The 17,113-nt window shown below is 35.8% G+C and overlaps 1 protein-coding gene across 3 annotated transcripts; it reads left to right on the top strand.

Moving 5' to 3' along the window:
- Positions 1-4,139: 4,139 nt before the first annotated feature.
- Positions 4,140-16,903, top strand: KBTBD8 (kelch repeat and BTB domain containing 8). 3 transcript variants are annotated; one of them, XM_045192390.2, is made up of 4 exons: positions 4,140-4,235; positions 4,842-5,052; positions 8,629-9,743; positions 13,311-16,903. In XM_045192390.2, exons 1-4 carry the CDS (start codon positions 4,220-4,222, stop codon positions 13,772-13,774), a joined length of 1,806 nt encoding a protein of 601 aa, XP_045048325.1. In that variant the 5' UTR covers positions 4,140-4,219; the 3' UTR covers positions 13,775-16,903. The 3 variants fall into 3 exon arrangements, with proteins under 3 accessions (XP_045048325.1, XP_045048326.1, XP_071078362.1); XM_071222261.1 differs by having other exon boundaries at positions 4,205-4,235; positions 4,739-5,052; XM_045192391.2 differs by lacking the exon at positions 4,842-5,052 and having other exon boundaries at positions 4,159-4,235.
- The last annotated feature ends 210 nt before the right edge of the window (positions 16,904-17,113 follow it).

Below are 17,113 nucleotides of genomic sequence, written 5' to 3'. Positions count from 1 at the left end.
ACAGGATAAGGACCAAGTAGATACAGGTGAGCTCAGAGGCAGAGGCCATGGTGTGGTGCTGTGAGAGTTGCTGGTGTTGGCCGCTGGGGGAAGTGAGGGCCTCACTCCATTGCAGGCTCAGTTTCCTTGTGAGGACTGCGCATCTTAGCAGCAGCTGGGGAAAGGGGCCCTTATGATTTCCTGAACATTTTCTTTTATCTACCTTACTTTATTGTAAGAACACAGTATATAATACATATACATAATGTGTTAATGGACTGTTTATGTTGTCAGTAAGACTGTAGTCAGTCATAGGTTACTAATCCATTCAGCCTTCCACTTCCACGGATTCCCGATTGTGGATTGAAATACTTTTTTTAGATCCTCAGTTGTTTCAGTCTGCAGATGCAAAACCCATGGAAGCAAAGGATCAACTGTAGTTAAGTTTCTGGGGTGTGAAGTTAGGTGTGGATTTTTGACTGCATGGGATTGGTGCCTCTAACCCCTGATTTGTTCAGAGTCAACTGTATATGTACACACCTTAGTTTACTTAGGTTGCTATAACAGAACACCATACACTGGATGGTTTATAAACAATAGAAATTTCTTTCTTACAGTTCTGGAGACTGGGAAGTCCAAGTTCAAGGCATTGGAAGATTTAGTTTCTACTTAGGTTCCACTTCCTGATTCAGAGGCTGTCTTGTCACTGTGTCATATGGTGAAAGGTCTCAGGAGTCTCTTTTATAAGGACACTGATTCCATTTATAAGGGCCCCATTCACAAACCTAATCATTTTCCAAAGGCCACACCTCCTAATATCAACACAATGGGGATATGATTTCAACATAAATTTTGAAGGGACACAAATTTAGTTTTTCACAAAATTCAGTCTTCTAGTTATTTCCATGTTGAATCTTCACATCACCTCAAAGGGAATAAAAATTAGGTCACAATAAAGGTCAGTAATGTCCAAGCAGTAAGCCTGATGTTAATATCTATTTAGAGTTTTATACTTAAAAGAAACTAAATCATACACAATATTCTAAGTTTCTAGAAATTAAAACAATAAACTTTTTATGAATGTGACATTGTGTTAAGTTTATATCCATGTAATCACTTGTTGCTTCAGTTTAGGCATTAATTCAGCCAACACAAAAGTCTTCAGCAAGGAAAAATATCATATTTTATTGTAGCTGTAGCCTGGGAAAGATAAACAGTAAGGATGTCACTTACTAAAAGGTAAGAGTCACAGGTATTCTCTCTTTACTTTCATTTTATATAGCTCTAGTCAATCTCACAGCCTACACCAGTACTGAACAGGGTAATAGGAAAATGGCAAAATCAATTTGCAGAAGTGAGGTCCTATTTTCTTTTACACCTTCTTCATCCAAGTTGCTGTCAGTCCTGTGTTGTGTGGTATTATTATTGACAGTAGCGTGGGCAAAGCTGATAATTGCTCAGTCATTCTCTTAAAGTGGAAGCAGAAAAAATAACCCAATGAGATCACTGTGCAATTTTCTCATTTTCCAAAGATGCTGTTTCATGATCCTTTATCTTTACTAGAATTTAACTGTAAAGACTTGTCAATTCTTAAACAACCAGGATTATAGCAATCTTCTTTGTTTCTGGTTTGTAGATAATAAATGTTAAAATAATAAAGCTCTAAATGTCTGATTTGAAATAAATATAATTCTTCAAATGTTCTGGTTTGCCATTTCAATTTTCATCCTTACTAAATTTTATTGTAAACTACAAATGTATAAGAAAATTACTTCAGAATTTAATACCTTAAGAAGAAAACTGGTTTACTTTTGGGGCTGCCTTCCTTGATTAACAGTAGATTTTTATTAAATTTCAAATTAAATCTATTTGAAAACAAAGCGGTAGGCTTTGGTTATTTAGTATTAACCCTGAAACAAGCTGTCCTTTGCATTCTTAAAGGTCATTGAGAATGAATAATATGGGACTATTGGCTCAATTTTTACACCCTTCTACTAATTGTTTTTTTAAATGCATTTTTAATAATGAAGAAGTCTTTAGTATGAATGCCATATGAGCGTTAGAATGAAGTCATTTGTAGGTCTTAAAAATGTCAATTTTGTAATTACAAATCTTCACTTTTTTCCTGTTTATATTTAGATTGGTCTTTGTCCTTTGTATTCTGTCCACCCCCAACTTCACAAATTTGTATGAGTCAAAGAACCAGAAAACTTAATTTTAGTTAATTAAACAGTATTGCCAAGTCTCTTTATTAATGAGGGGAGAGTTAAATGAAAAAATTGGCAAGTTTCTTAGGCTGAGATAGGTGGCTACAACAAAAACAAAACACAAATAAGAAAACTTCTATTTTAATGGGTTTGAAAGGTTGCCCGATGAAATACAAAACACTCAATTACATTTGAATTTCAGATAACAATTGATAGTTTATTTTAAGTGTATCCCAAATATTGCATGTTATATTTTTGTTTGCTAAATCTGGGAATCCTAAGGACTGATGCCATTTTTTTTTTCTTAATACCATCAACTTTGTTAGTGAAATCCCACTATTTCCACAAGTTCAAAAGCAACTCATAAAAAAAAGAATTTAAAGTTATGAGTAACAAAAGCTAAATCAGTTTATCCATTTCATCCATGCAGAACTGTGCAGACAGGGTATTCATGAAGAGGAGTTATAAGTGCTTGTCAACATCCATACATCTCAGCTCCAGGAAACATCAATTCTTGTTACCTCACATGGAATTATAGTACTTTGAGCTGTAAATTTTTCAGCAGATCTGAAGGGACAGAATTGGATTATTTTTCATCATTTTTCTCTCTTTCTTTATGACAACTTAAATTCCAAGATCCTTCATCAAGAAGTTCAACTGTTTAATCGTTTCTGTGTTAGAAAAAATGCAAGCATGGGCTAACTTTATCTCTACTAGAAATTTCTTCCCAGTTCACTGATAATACTCCCTTACATTTCAAAGGTTTAGAAATCACATTTGCAATGTTAGCTCATCTGTGACTGACATTTATTTTTAAAATATTAAGTATCTATAATGTGCCAGGCACCCTGTTAGATAATAGAAACACAAAGCAATACAATAAAATATTTCAACAGTAAAATTTCTACTTTCTTTCAAAAGGCTTGCAGTCTACAGGGCAGAAAGAACGGGAATTATTCATATGTTACAGGTGAAGAAGCCAAGTACTCAAGAAGGGTCCTATCTAAGGCCTCATGTTCAGTAATCATCTCCGGCTCAGTTTCAAGGCAGTCTCCAATATTTCTTCACAGGAAATTGCAGACTATTTGGTACCTTAGCTCCTTCATAGCTAAGGGAGGGCACTCTATGACGTCCACGTGTCTTAGAATGGAACAGGTGTTTCGAAGTGTCTGAGGAAAGCGAGGCGTGAGTGGGAATTAGGATCCCGAGCAGCCGTTGTAATCAGACCAAAGTAATGGGAGGAAATCGAGCACGCGGCCAAGGCGTCACAGGTGACTCCTCAGAGATGGGTTTCTCCTGGACCTCCTGATATTTTTCTTCAGGGTGGGGTGTCAGATTTCCTTAGCAGTTTTGGACAACAGCCCTCTTATCCATTTCCAAATTTCTCTGGTTTCACAGCCTGCGTTCATATCGGAAGCTAGTCATTGGCAGAAGGTTTAGAGACTAAAGAACACGATTTTATTTTATTTTTTGTTTTTAAAAATATTTTATTGTTGTTCAAGTACAGTTGTCTGCATTTACTCTCCACCACTCCCCGCGACCGCAGCCACCCCACCTCCCTCCCTTGCTGAAGAACAAGATTTAAAAAAAAAAAAAAAAAATGAGACAGGGGCCTGAGAAAGGCCTACAATGGGATAGTTTCCCCTTCAAGAGCTTCCCCAACCCCAAGCCCTCTGTAAGACAGCTCTCCTCAGCCACAAGACTATTACCCTGGGCAGGTACTGCGAGCCCCACAGACACAGGGGGGCGACATCCCCGCTCTCCACCTTCGCCAGAACCAGCCAATAGGAATCCGCGGCTTTGGCCTCACCCGACCCACACCACGCGGGAGCGGGGACAATAAAACTACATTTCCCGGTGCGCCCTGCGCACACTCTAACCAATAAACGCCCGGAATTCGGAGGCTGGGGCGGAGCCATATGCATAGGCCATCCCATTGGCTAGGGGAAGCTTAGAAGAGCCGGAACCCTGGAGAGAGTGAAGCGAAATGACATTTCCTCTTTAAATAGCTGGAGCCGGGGCCCCGTGGAGAAATGGCCGCGTCGGCAGGTGGGTCGTATCGTAGCTAGGGAGGTGCGTTGCGGGGGAGGTGGGCCGGGGGCCAGGCTCCTTCGGCGAGCTGTGGTGGTGATGATGGGGAGCCGGAGAGAAAGATGGAGAGGTGAAGAGGGATGAGGGGAGGGAGGATGGACGGCGTGGAGGGCGGTGGGCGGTCCGGCCGGACCAGAATAAGGGAAGCCGGGTACCCGCCGCTGTTCCGACCTTTCGGGAGGCGGTTGAAGGAGTACCAGCGGCCGTCATCCCTTGCGCGTCCCCTGTGAGGCTCCTGCCCTCGGCTCCCGGTTGGGACGTTCCGACTGTCAGTAGAGTCCCCACAGACACTTCGCCCTGTCTGTCCGTACGGACTCTCCGCGGGCACCGGCACGGGCTCGCCGGCGGGCTCCGAGAGGAGTAGGCTGGTGTTTGAACTTGCATCGCAGCTCGCGCTCTCCCACATCCTCACTTGCGGTGTCATTTGGTGGTGTACAACATGCATCCATGTATTTTTGTAGGGGGAAAAAAACAAGCCAGGCAAACAAAAACAAACAACAAAAAATCCGCGACGCCGTAACTGGCTCCGAACTTCTTGTGGTTGTACGATTTTTCTCCTCCTAGATTTAAATAAGTCTTCCCCAACTCTGAATGGGATTCCATCTTCAGACACAGCCAGCGATGCCATGGACCCCTTCCATGCTTGCAGTATTCTTAAGCAACTCAAAACAATGTACGATGAAGGACAGTTGACAGACATTGTAGTGGAAGTGGATCACGGGAAAACATTTTCCTGTCATAGAAACGTTCTTGCTGCAATCAGCCCTTACTTCAGGTATGATGATGGTAGAGACTTCTGTCAATATCCGCACCCGAGTTCCCTTTTCCCCCTCACCATTGGCCATTTGATTACAATACTGACGTACTACAATGAAATAAAACCAATGAGTTTGTTTTGTGAAAATAGGTAACGGGCGGTACATTTTTTTTCTTGTTTTGACTTGTCGGATTCTAGAATTCAGGTGGTTGTTTTTTTAAGTTAGTAAATATTTTTCTGTTTGTTTCAGATAAATGCCCAGAAAATCTAGAATTGTGCTGCCCAATATGGCAGCCACTAGCCATGTGTAGCTTTGAAACTTTATTTAAAATTAAACAAAATTCAAAATTCACTTCTTTAGGCACAATTACCACATTTAAAGTGCTCAGTAGCCACATGTAGGTAGCAGCTGCCACATTGCACAGCCCAGATATAGAGCATTTCCATTACTGAAAATTTTATTGGACAGTGCTGGTCTAGAATTTGTTCCAGAAATTTATCCATGAGGCATATTTCTTTAATGCATGTAGCACTTTCACAGTTTAAAACAAAACAAATAACTGTAATAGATTGCTTTAATGCCATGGAGATAAAAGCAGTGAAATAAAAATAAATGAAGTACAATTTTCTATGTACTTTATGCCCCAGACTGGTGATTTTTCCAAGATTCGCAGAAGCATTTTTTAAGCTAAGTTTTCATTTTCATTTATAGTCATCTTTTATTCTCATGAAACTTTGAAAAGTAAAATTTTAAAACATGAGTCTAAAAAATAAGTTCATATTCTAAGAAAAGATCAGTGATAAAGGCAGCTTCCTGCTTGAGTTTAAGTTCTCCTTCTTGTTTCAAGTGCTTATTTTTTTTTTTTTTTAGCCTTTCAATGTCTAATAATGAATGATGGGAGACAGGAATGAATGACAGGAAATAATCTTCTCAGCCATGCCTAAGTGTGCTTTTTTCCTTTTGAAGGCGCTTACCTATAATAGGACATATAACAGTGTAGTGTTCCAGACAGTAGTTTCTGGTTCCTATTTCTCAGAATACTGAGTTAAATATAGTCACTTCAGTCTGATGCTTGTGATGTAACCATTTAGACTTGCTAGGGTAGGTCATGGGACTATTAAGTATTAACCAATTATGAAGCAGTGAGCGGAAAGGAAAAAGAAGAAACTCATATAGTACAGAAAAGATACGCAGTTTGGCTTAGTAATGGAAACTGCTTGTGAGATTCACTTATCCGGACTATCCACTGGATATGGTTAGGTCATTTATGTGCTTAAATACATGTCATAATTAACTACTTATCAAGCTCTGGGGTAACTTTACTTTGCATATATTGCTTTATGTACTCTTTACAATTCTATCTCTGTGCAGTTGTTATTTCCATTCTACATGTGAAAAAAAACTGAGACCGGGAAAAATTAAGTGGCCTGTGTAAATCTTCTAACTAGTAAGTGGTCGAGGTTGGATTTGATTCCAGAGCCAGGCTTCTTAGTCACTTTTTGACTTTTAAGGAACAGGAGTGTGGGTCCTCTTCAAAGTTGCCTTTTAGAAGTTTTTATTATATAAAGTTTGAATAGTTAAAAAAAAAATTGAAACTTCAAAGTGAAAATGTATCTTCTTACCTGAAATGTTATTACTAAATGTCATAATTAAAGTTAGTTTTGAAGGCCTAATCAAATCATTTTAAAAGACATATACTGTAATAGATTTTCTTAATTTCCAATAAATTAGATATGTGAATTTAGATGAAGATATTTGGCTAGAAAACTTAAGGATTGTTTTTATCTCTCGCTTGTGATTTTCACACAGAAGCTTCCCGGCACAGTGCTTCTCTTTATGTGAGATCTAGAAAGTTGTACATAATATTTTCTAAGTCTTTTATCACTGGTGGAAGAATTTGAATAGCATGGAATCTGGCGTGGCAGTTTCATGACCCCGGTGACTTGTCAGAATTAAAATCTGTATTGTTAACAAACGTTTTGCTGCTCAGGGTTTTGTGTGAGGACATGTTCCCACTTTATATAGAGTTTACATAAAGAACCTATGAGAACAGAGGAGAACTCATCAAATGTCATACTGCTCCTGTGTGTGAGACCAACCTATTCAGGTCAGTAGTAGTTCCCCTGATAAAGGGGTATGTGGCAACATTCTCCTTTGGGAGTTAATCTATGCCTAATGAAGGGCTTTATTTTTCTTTTTAATTGGTAACTGTATCATTGAGTTTTTCAGCACCTGAATTGAAAACCAGCTCATACATTGGAACATCTAGTTTTCAGTCATCAAAAAAAGCCCTGTGTGATATTAAATTTAAAATTTACATTGCGAAAGTAAAAATAGGATTCAAAGATGGTTAACCTAGGTAGTCACCTGGGTCCTTGTGATACCTTGTATATCTCCAGTATTTCTCAGAATTTTAAATTCATTTGATGGAGACTTCAAACGTAACTGGAAATCTTCCTATTTAAGGATATTTTTCATAGCATAACACTTAAAATAGGAGGGGTCTGGATCTGTACAGTTAACTTTATTACCAGTGTTAGGCCAATTTCTTCAATAGACATCTAGTAAGCATTCTAGGGCACGCAGCCCCTTTCTGGAAAGGCTTTTAAAAGAGATTTTGATTTGGTTTTTATGTTTTAGTTTTATGAGCAGCCTTGAAGGAAATCTGAAAGGAGGATAAGAAATACAAATAATGTTTGTAAATAACAAATAAATAAAGAGTCAGGCTTTTGGTTACTTAATGTTTTGGCCAAGAAAGGCCCATAAATGGACAGGTATTTTAATTTTTTTTAAAAATCTTGGTCTTAAAGGAAATAGTTTGGGATTTAAAACCATTATCTTTGAATAATCAGTTAATTCATAAATTGTATTTAGAAGTAAGCATTATAATCAGCCTTCCATAATCTTTATTCATACACAGATATAATAGGTAAAATATAACTTGGAGAATATTCAGCATATTTCTTTAAGCAAAGATTTTCATAATGTCCAAGGATAAGTAAAGTGATGTTCTTTATATTCCTTATAATGAATAAAGAATTATTCATAAGATACTTTTAAATATGAGTAGTTAGAGAATAAGAACTTACAAAGAACGTTTTGTTTTTCTAAGGTGAAAAATTTAAAGATATATTTTGGGCAGGGTTTGCTTTGTGTATTTCCACTGGGACATAAAAAGTTTTATTAGTCTCTATATGCTAATGTATCACATTAACACCCTATAGGTATTCCAAACTTTTTGACTGGCCTGGTGATTTAAGGCAACTTGATCAGAAGCCTGGATAGGGTCTCCAAGGAAGATAAGGTGTCCTGGAATATTCCATGCCACCTTTTGGTATACTTTACTTAGGTATTCTTCCCTTTTTTCAGAATTGGCACAAAGTGGATGGTCCTGATAATGAGGTTTTGAGATTAGTCAGATTAAATCCTGCTAGATGAGCAACTTTTATCCTGAATAGGAATACTGAGAGACACATTAGGAAATATTTTTCAGTTTCAAACATAATTTTTGTGGTAAATTTATAGTTTAAAATATTTGCCACCATAATTTTTATTTATAGGATGCATAATATTAAGTACTCTTTCCTTCGTAGATCCATGTTCACTAGTGGCCTTACAGAAAGTTCTCAAAAAGAAGTTCGAATAGTTGGTGTTGAAGCTGAATCGATGGATTTAGTGTTGAAGTATGCCTACACCTCCAGAGTTGTTCTGACAGAGGCCAATGTTCAAGCCTTGTTTACTGCAGCTAGCATCTTCCAGATTCCTTCCATCCAAGACCAATGTGCTAAGTATATGATCAGTCATTTGGACCCACAAAATTCTATTGGGGTCTTCATTTTTGCTGATCATTATGGTCATCAGGAGCTCCGAGATCGATCAAAAGAATACATTCGTAAAAAGTTTGTGTGTGTCACCAAAGAACAAGAGTTTCTCCAGTTGACAAAAGACCAGCTGATAAGTATACTAGACAGTGATGATTTAAATGTAGACCGAGAAGAGCATGTTTACGAAAGCATTGTAAGGTGGTTTGAACATGAACAGAATGAAAGAGAAGTGCATCTTCCGGAAATTTTTGCCAAATGCATACGTTTTCCTCTGATGGAAGATACCTTTATAGAGAAAATTCCACCTCAGTTTGCACAGGCTATAGCAAAAAGCTGTGTAGAGAAGGGACCATCTAATACTAATGGCTGTACACAGAGACTTGGAATGACTGCATCTGAGATGATCATATGTTTTGATGCTGCCCACAAACACTCAGGAAAGAAGCAAACAGTGCCTTGTCTAGATATAGTCACAGGAAGAGTGTTTAAATTATGCAAACCACCAAATGATCTAAGAGAAGTTGGGATTCTTATATCACCAGATAATGACATTTACATTGCAGGAGGATACAGGCCAAGCAGCAGTGAGGTTTCCATTGACCATAAGGCAGAAAATGATTTCTGGATGTATGACCATTCCACCAATAGGTGGCTATCCAAACCATCCTTGCTTCGTGCCAGAATAGGCTGCAAACTGGTGTATTGCTGTGGTAAGATGTATGCAATTGGAGGGCGTGTTTATGAAGGTGATGGGAGAAACTCACTAAAATCTGTGGAGTGCTATGACAGCAGAGAAAATTGTTGGACCACTGTTTGTGCAATGCCTGTTGCAATGGAGTTTCATAATGCTGTGGAGTACAAAGAGAAGATCTATGTTTTACAGGGTAGGTGCCTGAGTGATTCAGTTTTTCCTGAAAAGGAAAGGTAACAGGTCAAATTGTGTTTCAGTTATACTAAAACAGGGTTTGTTCCTATTAATTGAGGAATACCTAGGGCTTTCTTATCATAAACTTTGGTGGAACAGTCTCTTCTTTAAAGGACCTATAAAGAAAATAAACTTATATCTAAAAAGGCAGCCCTGACAGGTGTGGCTCAGTTGGTTGGGCATTGTTCCACAAAGCAAAAGGTTACCAGTTTGATTCCTGATCAGGGATGCTCCCCAGCCCCGAGTTAGGCATGTGCAAGGCAGCTGATTGATGTTTCTCTCTTATTCTCCCTCCCTTCCCCTCTCTCTAAAAATAAATAAATACAAAATTTAAAAAAATTTAAAAAGGCAGATATTTTTAAGTTATTAAAATAATCCTGTAAGTTTTTTTTATTCTCTGTGCTTTGAAATGTGGAGTAAGTATTTCTGAAGCCATTTTTTAATAAGTAATAGTTTAGTATTTTTGGAGAAGTATTTTAGAGTTGTTTTTAAGACTTTAAACAAGAAAGCAAGTTGATGCATGACTTTTTTTTTATTCTTTAGTAACATAATCAAGCGATGTTACAGCAAGTACTTTTTTTAGAGATTAGTTTAAAAGAAAAAGAGAACAAATCATTAACTAAACTCATACTAAGCAATTACCCAAGAATTTTGTCTAAGCTTTATGATCGCAAAGGTTATAAAACTTAATTACATAGAATTTGAAGTGACAGCCTTCTGATTTTAATTGCACTGCAGCCTTCCGTAACACGTTGTTTTAAATTGTTTTTTTTACTGGAAAAGTTTTGAGTTGTCACCTTTTTTCTACTTTTACCAGTATAGGTAAGAGGAAATATTTAACATACTTAACCTTTTAAAAGATTTTAAATGATGCACAAGTAGAAAAAGTGACTGTATGAAAATAAGACATTTGTTCCAAGGTTTAGATTTGAGATAACTAATGTCTTCCTTTGGGTTTTACACATTTAAGTTGTTTAAATGTTGAATGTAATGTCAATAATACCAACATCCTTATTTCTCTTCTGTTTCTTAATTGCTTAGGTATAAATGTTTTCCTCACCTATTACTATTGGGTTGGCCAAAAAGTCCATTGCGTTTTCTTCCCACGATGGCTCTAGTAGGCCTTAGTTGTCTTTAACTTCATTAGAAACAATTTTGTTAGATTGTATTGTGACAGCTGTTATATCAGCTGTCACAATAAAAAACTTACTGTGTATTTAAAAAAAAAGTTATCAAAATTAGTGAATTTTTGTGCATCCATTTTAATATTGAAGATGGAAGAAACTATACAACATTTTAGCATATTTTTAGCACACCTTTTTATTTAAAGAAAGGTAAAAATGCAACTGAAATTCAGTAAAATATTTGTGCAGTGTATGGAGAAGGTGCTGTGACTGGTTCAGTGTGTCAAAAGTGGTTTGCCAAGTTTCTTGGTACCATTGACATTTTGGCCAAAAAATTCTTTGCTCTGGGGCTGTCTTATGCATTGGAAAATGTTGAGCAGCACCCCTGGCCTCTACCCACTAGCAGTGAATAGCCAGAGATAGCCAACATACTCAAAATACCCAAATCAATAAAGTTATTGGCGAAAATGAAAAAATGTCTTTTATGGGAAAAAACATGACTTTTTGGTCAACCCAATAGTATAAAGCAAGAGAAAAGGGGCAACTTCTGTGTTGAGACACATATGAGTTTTTAGTTCTTACTGTTGCCTTTAAATTAGGTTCTTTGCTCTAATCCTTTATTTGACTTAAAAGTTCCTATAAAAGCCTGATCCCATATGTTTAAAGTTTAGTACAAGTTAATTTTCCAGGAGTAGTACTCTCTAGTGCCTTATTTTAGTTGAATAGAAAAAATAGGCATGATTTAGTTTTGTTGATCTTGCAGAAAAATGGTATACAAGAATGGATGTAAAATCTTTTGAGTGTGGTTGGATAGGTTAAATCATCCAATATGGTTTACTGGTCTTACTGGCTGACCAGTTAGTTGCTAGGCATAGAATATATTGTAAGACACTCATTTGGAAGGTAAAGGTTGTATATTAATGTAAATTCTAAAGCAAAGTAGCATTGAATTAATAGAATTTCAAGGCTGGAATGAACCTTGTTTAATCCAAGGTTGTATTTTATATAAGAGAAATCTGATGCTCTGAGGTTTTCTTAATTGCCTATCACTGCTTTTAGTTTTATTTTTTAAATTTTTTTATCTATTGATTTTCAGAAAGAGGGAGGAAGGGAGAGAGACAGAAAAATATCGATTTTTATTGCATTAATTCGCTAATTCTTGTATGTGCCCTAACCAGCAATTGAATCCACAACCTTGGCCTATGGGGAAGATGCTTTTACCAACTGAGCTACACCCAGCCAGGGCTGACCATCATGGCTTTTAATTTATTAAAGTGATTTTAGATATTTAAAATCAACTTTTTAAATATATTATTTTTCTTTCCATAAGAAATTTATGGAGAGGTAGGTAATACATGTTAGAAAATTTTAATTCCTATCTTCTTTACTAAGAATCCTGTTATAAGTTCATCATTTAAGGACAGGTGGTGCGCAAGCACAAGCTGGGAGTTTAACAAGCTATTTTAAGAAAATTTGAAATTACAGCATTACTATTGAGCTGGCAGTTAAATTTGTCGAGTAAACCTAGTTCAAAACAGTTTTCAAGGAGAAGCTCATACCTACTTGTATTGCTAATCTAAACACTGCCTCTTTATGTAAATAAACTTGACATGAATAATCAGAAGCGTACATTGTACTATCTGGCTATTATCATATCATTTAATCTGTTCATAAAGGGTTTAGATTTTTATATCAAGGATTTTGTAGAAATGTTATAATTAGCTAAACACTTGTAAATCTTCACTAATTTAATTCTCTTTAATATTTTTATATTGGCAGTCTGACTCAGAACACCCTTTTATTGTTAAAATAGAATTGAAACTGACTTAAAGTCAACTCCATAAACTGTGTGTGTGTCTTCTATCATATTTAAGCCATGTTTTCCCTCTCGAATATTTGTCTTTGCATTGTGGAAACACTAGAACGCATAAGTGGCACATAGATACAAATCTGAACAACTCCTTATACTATCTTCTAATTAAATAATCAGCACATAAATTCGTAGTGGCTTATTCATGATCAAGCTATATATGTACTTTGACCTCACTGGCTAACCATTAGTAATAATGCTTTTTTTAATGGTGGCTTAAAATAAATTTTCTGAAATACATAGTTGGATAGAAGAAATGGAACCAAGTTTTTAACTATCATTCTGTCATCTCCTCACCTCTCCCCATTATGAACACCCCTGATTCAGGTTGACTGTAATCTATAATATTATGTTGTGCCATGGAACAAAGAAGTTTTAAGCTATTTTATAATTAATGTATCTCTGGAGATTATAAAAGCAATATTTCAGGAAGTGAAATATTTGGAAAATTATCTTCTTTAGTCTTCAACATAATCAAAAAGACATATAAATGTACCTATTTTTGTTTGTTTTTTCTTCTTTTTTTTTTTAGGAGAATTTTTCCTCTTCTATGAGCCTCAAAAAGACTACTGGGGTTTTTTAACCCCTATGACTGTGCCTAGAATCCAGGGCTTAGCAGCTGTATACAAAGACTCTATCTACTACATTGCTGGAACCTGTGGAAATCATCAGCGCATGTTTACTGTAGAAGCCTATGACATTGAGCTAAATAAATGGACTCGTAAGAAGGACTTTCCATGTGATGAGTCTATAAATCCATACCTTAAACTGGTACTTTTCCAGAATAAACTTCATTTATTTGTTCGAGCCACTCAAGTGACCGTTGAAGAACATGTCTTCAGAACCAGCAGAAAAAATTCCCTTTACCAATATGATGATATCACTGACCAATGGATGAAAGTGTATGAGACCCCAGATCGGCTCTGGGACCTTGGCCGGCATTTTGAATGTGCTGTTGCTAAACTCTACCCTCAGTGTCTTCAGAAAGTACTTTGAGTAGCAGGTCTAGTGACCTCACTGACATCTAGTACTTGAGGAAACTTTCAATGACACAGGAAATGTTGTCAGTATTTAAGAAAGCTGAGAGTTTGTATATGAAAGTGGGTGTTCTTGAAGATTACAGTATAGGGAAGGATGTCTTCATCCTTGTGATGTTTTCATTTCAGTAAGCAAAAGGTAACAAAGTGCAATTATCAGCATTTTTTTTCTAGTATAAAAACAATCATTTTCATTCTAGAATTTTTGTGATAGTTTCTGAGATACCAGATGAATTAATAACTATGCAGTCTTATAAGAGCAATTAGGGTATTGGTTAGAGACATCCAAACTAGTTTGATGTGATTTTTTATTTTAAATACGGGTAAAAATCTGAGGCAATATCACTAGGACTTTAGCTGTGACCTCTCCAACACAGAGAAGCACTAACTTAGATTCTTATTACACACACACACACACACACACACACACACACTATATATATATTTATGTACTATTTTCAGGTGTCCTGAGATTTAAATGTGTTCTGTTAGAGTAGATCGAAGGAAAAACAAATCATCTCAGAACTTTCAGTCTGATTGTTTCATATTTCCTATATTACTTTAAATTAAGCTAAACTTTTAAAGTAGCTGTTTTCTGTTGATAACTTTTTCAAGTGCTAACACTGTCTCATTAAAAAATCCCGACAAGGGCTCAGAATCACAGGTGGCTGGTGCTAGTATAAGTTATAGCTAGGTATAGCTAGGAAGATTTAAATTGTCTGAGCGTCTGCCTACCTTTCAAGTTGGTATGTTAATTTTGTGGCCGTCGTACTTTACCTGTTGAACTCTTAATGATTGCACAAGATTCTCTACTTACCTGACAGCAAGATATGGCCAGTTATTGATGTAACTGCACTCAGTCTTAGAATAGTGAGAACATTAAACATAGTTTGCACTAACACAGGCCATTTTGTTGCCTGACTTCCTTTTCCATTCTCTACTTGTCTAGTCTTTATTGGTACAGTGAAAGGTAACATATTGCAGTTCTGCACAGAGCATAATGTGAAGTTTTACACCTACTTTTAAAATTCTGTTTTACAGAAACAAAACTCCTGCAGTGGTTGAATTTAATGGCTTTTAAGTTACATGTGACAAGTAAAACCTCATTTTAAAAATTTTTTGCACTTAATAGAGATAAATATTTTCATGTTGGAAACCTTGTTCTAGCTGAAGATGATTGAGAAGGAAAAGAATGAGTGAATAGAACTCTAGCATTATAGGCACTTAATCATGTTTAATATTAAATGATGAATTTCTAACAATCAATTAGGAATATTCACAAAAAAGACAAACCGACTCATTTGTTATATCATTTGTAGATATTTGGATCAGTAACTTAATTTTTACTATGCCTAGAATAATCAATAAAGGATATAAGTATAGGCCAGAGTCTGTCTTCATGTAGAACATTTTGATTTTCTTAAAATAAATAGGCATGGTCTTAATTAGAAACTCTTGTACAAATTGTGATGTGACACTGTGAAACAATTTTAAAACATTGCCTCTTTGCATCACATACCTCATTTTTCAGGAACTTTCCAAACTGTTTGTCTGAGACCTTTACAGTAAGAAATGTTTTCTGTAGAAGAATTCAAAATAGACAGGATTTATAGAATTAATATTTTAAAATTTAGTCTTCTGAAGCTAGATAATGTGGTTTATTTTCTTCGTGGGTTTGATAGTGTAGCTATAACCTCTTTATACTTTGTCAACCGATGAACTTTTTTTCCTCTCCAGTTTTTCCTTCTCTTCATCTTCATGCTGTTTGGGGGCTATTTCTGTGAGTTTTTTAAAGTGTCTTTACAGTGTTGCATTGCAGAGGGAAGGAAAGCAAAAATAACTAACTTTTGCAAGAGATGTTCCTGTAATTTATTTTTGAAAGCTTTGTTGAATATCTTATGATTCCCTGATGCTTTTTGACAATCTTCTATATTTATTAAGGAATAATGTGTTACTTGAAAGCATAATATGAAATGTTGAGTTAGTAATTTACATGTGCCGTATGACATATACGAGTACAACAAACATGCTGTGGTTAATTCCACAGTAGATTTTTTTTTCTGTTGATCTGTACAACAGTTGATCCTTTTGCTGTAACAATTAATATTAATGGTATGATCAAAGTATAGTGTGTTAAAGCCAAGGTTTAGAATTTGCTATGGGTGTAGAATATATATTGAATTTTGTATTAAGAACTATTTGTTTAAATTATATAGCTGGGATACTTTGCCACTTTTAAAATGATTTGAGAAGAAGCCCTAGAAAACTAAGATGAGTAATATGTGTGTGTGTGTGTGTATATATATATATATATATATATGTATATATATACACCTATATATATATATATATAGATAGATAGATAGTTAAGATACCTTTGCATAGTATGTTGAGAATATAAGTAAAATGCACAAAGGGGACCATAGAATTGAAATAAAGGTCGAAAATATGCTGGTCCCTCTTAAACCTTGTTTTTGCTTTTGAAGAATGTATGTAGCACTTTCCTATATATTTTTTAGACATTGAAAACTGGACTTGATATAACTATATTATAGGAAAGTTTTAATTGCATTCTTTAGTTTCCATCTTTGTTTTCTGTTATCCTACAAAGTTGATGCTTAAGCATCAAGTTCATCTCATTGGTGCATGAGAAAAAGTGGGAGTGATCCGCAAGGAATCAGATTTTCTGTGTGAAGCAGTTTAAAATGTCATTCAATGTTCAGTGCTCAGGTATGTAGTAAGTACTGTAGTCCTTTCGGGGCAAATGTGTAGATGTTTTTAAACGTTTTGCCATAATTGCACAGTTTTTTGCTTTTTTACCTGATGTCATTGTTTCTTAATAATAAAACTTTTTTCTGATTGAAAATTTCCATTATTGTAAACTGACCTCTCACTAATGAATTTTCAGAATGAATATTTGGTGAAAATCATGAAATACCTTATGTTATGGCAGACTAGAATGAAATTTTAATCTATCAAATATTTGGCTTGTGGTACAGAATGAACTAGTTAATATCCCCTTATATAATGCTCTTTAAATTCTAAAGCAAACTCACTATATCACTAACTCCTTTGTTCCATTTGTTCTGGCCTAAATTCTTGTTATTCCACTCCTCTCTCTTGCACTTCCTATCCAAATCCATGAGAAAACCCTATTGCCTCTTCCTTCATAATATTCCTAGATTCTAACCAGTTACCATGTGCACCACTCTCACCATAGTCTAAACTAGCTTACCTTGTCTGCCTGAGTACATTGCCTGGCCTTCCTTTTTTCACCTTTGACTCCTAGTAATTTGTT

This window comes from Desmodus rotundus, chromosome 8 (assembly GCF_022682495.2).
Source record: "Desmodus rotundus isolate HL8 chromosome 8, HLdesRot8A.1, whole genome shotgun sequence".
NCBI lineage: Eukaryota > Metazoa > Chordata > Mammalia > Chiroptera > Phyllostomidae > Desmodus > Desmodus rotundus.
This window is presented reverse-complemented; position numbering and strand designations above follow the sequence as displayed.